The sequence below is a fragment of the Centroberyx gerrardi genome, chromosome 7, assembly GCF_048128805.1.
Source record: "Centroberyx gerrardi isolate f3 chromosome 7, fCenGer3.hap1.cur.20231027, whole genome shotgun sequence".
Lineage (NCBI taxonomy): Eukaryota > Metazoa > Chordata > Actinopteri > Beryciformes > Berycidae > Centroberyx > Centroberyx gerrardi.
The window spans coordinates 30,608,061-30,613,060 of NC_136003.1; the positions used below are offsets into that span (position 1 = coordinate 30,608,061).

Here is a 5,000-nt window from a genome sequence, read left to right on the forward strand (position 1 = left end):
TTCAGCAGTGTTTTGTGGCGTTCTGGTGGCTCAGTTGGCAAAGGCGTGTACTGTTCACCTGTTTAGCATCCTGGGTTTGAACCGGCCTTTTTCACATGTCTTCCCCCTCTCTCCACTCTGTAATGTCCAGTAATATGTGGCTGGCATCAACTCCCCACCCTCTGTGTAACATGTATGTCCGGTTGATGCTTGTTAAGATACTCGGAGTTGCACAACGGACTGAGCGGTCGTAGATTGAGTCTTGCCGTATATCACGACAAATAAAACCCAATTAAAATGAACAGAGAGGTCTTCAGGTGACGGACAGAGAGAGGGGCGTGATGGTGTGAACTGCTGAATCCAATTATAATAGATGAGACATAATGGATATGAGCTGCAGCCTATTGTAGTCAAGGGACCAGTTGTGGGTGAGGCATGCGGGGGCTCTAAATGAATTGGTTCCAGGAGGCGAAGACGGTCTGTTTGTGTGTTTTGGTGCTTTTAATGTGTTGTTAAATGATGTGTGTGCAGCGCAGGTGAAGCTGAATGCAATTTTCCACATGGAAGGCAGTAATGTAGAGCTCTATTTTATACAGGCTCCGCCCCTTTCGCAGGGGCATACAGAGTACTGTAGAGTTAAAATGAGGTACTGTAGAGTTAAGATGAGGTATATAGACTACTGTGGATTAAGATGAGGTACAGACTATACTGTACAGTTAAGATGAGGTACAGACTATACTGTACAGTTAAGATGAGGTACTGTAGGGTTAAGATGAGGTACAGACTCTACTGTAGGGTTAAGATGAGGTACAGACTCTACTGTAGGGTTAAGATGAGGTACAGACTCTACTGTAGGGTTAAGATGAGGTACAGACTATACTGTACAGTTAAGATGAGGTACAGACTCTACTGTAGGGTTAAGATGAGGTACAGACTCTACTGTAGGGTTAAGATGAGGTACAGACTCTACTGTAGGGTTAAGATGAGGTACAGACTCTACTGTAGGGTTAAGATGAGGTACTGTAGGGTTAAGATGAGGTATTGTAGGGTTAAGATGAGGTACAGACTCTACTGTAGGGTTAAGATGAGGTACTGTAGGGTTAAGATGAGGTATTGTAGGGTTAAGATGAGGTACAGACTATACTGTACAGTTAAGATAAGGTACTGTAGGGTTAAGATGAGGTACAGACTATACTATTAGTATACTGGTTTAGACTGATGACAGGTGGATTTTTACGTAAAAATCCACCTGTCATCAGTCTAAACCAGTAAGTCTCCCATCCCCACTAATTGAGATGCTGTAGATTTGCCCTACTTGCCAAAATGAAATTCTGGTGTCGGTTTGGTCACTGGTGGGAAATCTTCTCCACGCTGGAAGTGACCGATCCAAACTGAAGAGCGAAATCCAAACTGTCTCCTAAACAGCAGTGAGCAGCTGGACTCATGAACGTTAGATCTTTTCCTCTCTCGTCTCTTTGGTTTCCTTGCCAACGTGCAAAGTTTCCTTCTGCAGCTTTAATCTCATACTTTGAACCCTGTATCTCCACTCAGAACAATTTACCCAAACTCTAAATTGGCAACTTTGACCTTTGACCCCCTCCAGCCCGGACAGCGAGGATCCCCCCTGCTGGCCCTCGGCCACGGGGACGGGTCTGGGCATGGCGCCCGGGACCGCTAACGGCCCCAGCTCTGGAGGAGGAGGAGGAGGAGGAGGAGACGTCCGCAGCCCGTCCCTGTCCAGCGACGAGCAGAGCTCCGAGGCCAGCCTGATAACGGAGACGAGCAGCAGTGGAGGAGGAGGAGGAGGAGGAGGAGGAGGAGGAGGAGGAACGTGGACGCCTCTTAATTCCGACACACCAGACAACCTGACCCTGACCCTGCTGGACAGTGTGGCTGGGAAACGCTACGGACACTGTACAGGTGAGGAACACACACAGATACACATGGTCCTACACAAGTATTCACACTAACAATCACAACAGTCATTATACAGGTGAGAACGACACACACAGACACACACAGACACACACAGACACACACACATATAGAGGCTGTACTTCGACACTGATGTTAATGTGAACATGCTAACGCTAACTGCTACTAGATATGTTAGCTAGTGTGCAGACAACAAGACAGTGATGGTTAGCTGGCTAACAAGCTGACATCTAAACACTAAATCAATCAGATGGATCAGTGATGAAATGATCAGTTCAGTCAGAAACAGCCAGAAATGAACCGTCTATTCAATTCTGCTGAGGACCTCCAATATGGCCGCCAGAGGGGTGTTACATCACATAAAAGCCCTCTTTACTGTGTTCGCATGTGCAAATGCTATGACACTGGGTAGGTTAGAACGGGACACACACACATAGGGACAAAGATGTGGACAGACACACACACACACACACACCCACACACACACACACATAAAAATGTACAAGTGCACATTTTCTTGGCTCTCCTGCACATCTGAACAATAGAAACTGTGTTTTCTCTGTTTCCTCTTTTCTACGCCCAGAAGAGGTTTTGATGATTTGACAGCTAGCACAAGAGAACGCCACACGGCGCTGCCGACGCCCGTCCTTGGTGATGGCGGGCGTCACCAAAACATCTTTAGAGATACGTGGGTGTCATGTTGACACTGTGCTTTGAACACAGTTTGTGAGAGTCGTAAGGCAGGGAACTTTATCACGAGAAATCCCTGGCCAAGACGACGATTTAAAGGAGAAATCCACCCTGAAACACTTTAACACTGTAAAACAGATCGGTGATGTAGCGTGCATTTCTGGGTCCATTTTGTTGTTTCGTTTATTTTTCTCATTCCTGTGGATAACTGGCCAGTTTAGTAGCTGTTTGATATGAGAAAATGTTTCAGGATGTAAAACATCAGCGGTAAATGTCAGGTTTTGGTGTCAGTCCCTCAGAATCAAAGAGCGAGGGCTTCTTTCTAGAGCCGCCATTTTGCACCAAGAGACGTTCAACAATCATACAGGGAGAAATCCATCATAGAAGAGGAGAGAGACCAGTTTCTCCACCCACCGGAGCAGGAGAGAGACCAGAATGCACTGCTGCCACAGCGACCATCTTAGCAGATCTGTCGTCCGTGGCGTGTGAAACACAACACTCTCTTCGACGGCATCACGCTCTCTCAGCTCTCACTTTTTCTCGACTGGAAAAATAGGAAGACATCGATTTAGCGTTGAAAGGCATTGTGGGAAAGGCAGGAAATCACTATCTGCAGTAGAAATAGAAATAGACGAGGCAGGTTGAGGGAAAGTGGGTTCACCAAAAAAAACAGTAAAGTGACATTTTGGAGATGCGAGGTTTTGGAATGAAACTCCTTCAGAATACTCTGTAGTCTTCCCAAAAGACAACCGAGGAAAAAAACCAGAGAGATTTACATACAAGCCAGAAGATTTGGTGGCATAGCGTGCAAATGCGTACCATGCTGCAAAATCCTCACATCTCCCAACAGGCAGCTGCAGAAGAAGTGAGAGGAACAGATTGAATGTGACACGTGTGCGACGTGTTTTCAGAGACTCCATCGGCTCGGAAACACAAAATATCAGCCGTCAGTTCCAGCAGAAATGGGGCAAATTTAGCCTTGCAGAGGCTGTGCAGGACGCTGACGATATGCATATTCATTTTACAGTTACCATAATACATGCTGTTCCCTCGGCCTAAACCGGGACTGAGTGTGTGTGTGTGTGTGTGTGTGTGTGTGTGTATGTGTGTGTGTGTGTCCCTCCCTGCCTTGATCCAGTGGTTATATAATAACTGCCGTCCTCTTTGAGAAACCCAGGGTGCTTATTACTGGCGAAGGGGTGTGCATGCATGCGTGTGTGTGTGTGTGTGTGCATGTATGTGTGTCTGCGTGCCTTTGTGTGTATGTGTGTGTGTGTGTGTGTATTTGCACGCATGTGTGCTTCTCACATCTTGGAAATCAACATCAACCTTTGCAGCGATGCACTGATTGCTGCCTGTTACTGGAGAGGGGGAGTGTAAGTGTGTGTGTGTGTTTAAGTGTGTGTGTGTGTGTGTGTGTATAAGAATGTATACTTGTCGCATCCCAGACACCAACAGCAACCTTTGCAGCAGCAGCAGCAGCAGCAGCAGCAGCTCGGCTCTCGCAGCCCACCAGTCCGTTGCGTAACAGCTTCATCGATGGGATTTTTTCACTTTTCTTTCAGCGGTTTCTTCTTCGTGCTTCGATCCAGCTGAGGCGTTAAAAAAAAATATGATAAACGTCTACAAACCGGAGCTGAGGAGGTGAAGGGAGAAGCAACACGGCACAAAGAAAGTGTCCTTGTATTTTACAACAGGGTGTTTGTAATCAGCGTCAGGAGGTTTTACTGAAATCCTGACGCACACGATGAGCAGTGAGCGTCTTTCAGACCCCTCCCCCCCGTCCCCCCGTCCCCCCGTCCCCCCGTCCCCCCGTCCCCCCGTCCCATTCATTACTAATGAAGAACTCCCCCCGTTACTTCCTGTTTTTTACAATTGTCCCGGTCGTGTTCATGAATAATCCAGCACCCCCCCCTCGTTAACAAGAGGCATTGTGTGTCCAGTTTGAGACGACGCAGGTTAGCAGTTTATTAGCGATTAACTGGCAGCTAAAATTCATTACTCAGTATAATAAGGAAAAGAAAAGAAAAGAATAGTAAAATAAAGAAGAGCTCATCCTGCAGCCCTTCACCCTGTTGCTGTCCTGTGAGCACAGCGCTGCAGCTCGGCTCATCCCTCCCTCCCCCCCCTCCTCCTATGACAGTAATGAGTTGCACTTTCATGGCAGCAATTGTTTTCACAGAAAAAGGTGTCAGGTTTCGCAAATGGTGAACATCTCGACTTGTCACCACAGAGATTTCCCTTCATGCATTTCTCCTTCATCTATCCTGCGTTAGAGGAAGAATCCACCCTGACACCCTGTGAGAAGCAGCTACTGGTGATGTGCTTTGTCTTTCTGGTTTTTCTTCTTCGTGGATGACCGGCCAATCGTAGACGAGGTGACGTCACCTCCAGAT

General features: G+C 47.1%; 1 protein-coding gene across 1 annotated transcript in view; it reads left to right on the plus strand.

The window, feature by feature from the left end:
- LOC139910832 (uncharacterized) overlaps positions 1-5,000 on the plus strand; it is an 18,309-nt gene that overhangs the window by 6,452 nt on the left and 6,857 nt on the right. The window contains exons 9-10 of the mRNA XM_078284532.1: positions 511-515; positions 1,583-1,767. Coding sequence (XP_078140658.1) covers positions 511-515; positions 1,583-1,767 — 190 coding nt within the window. The remainder of the gene's footprint in view (positions 1-510; positions 516-1,582; positions 1,768-5,000) is intronic.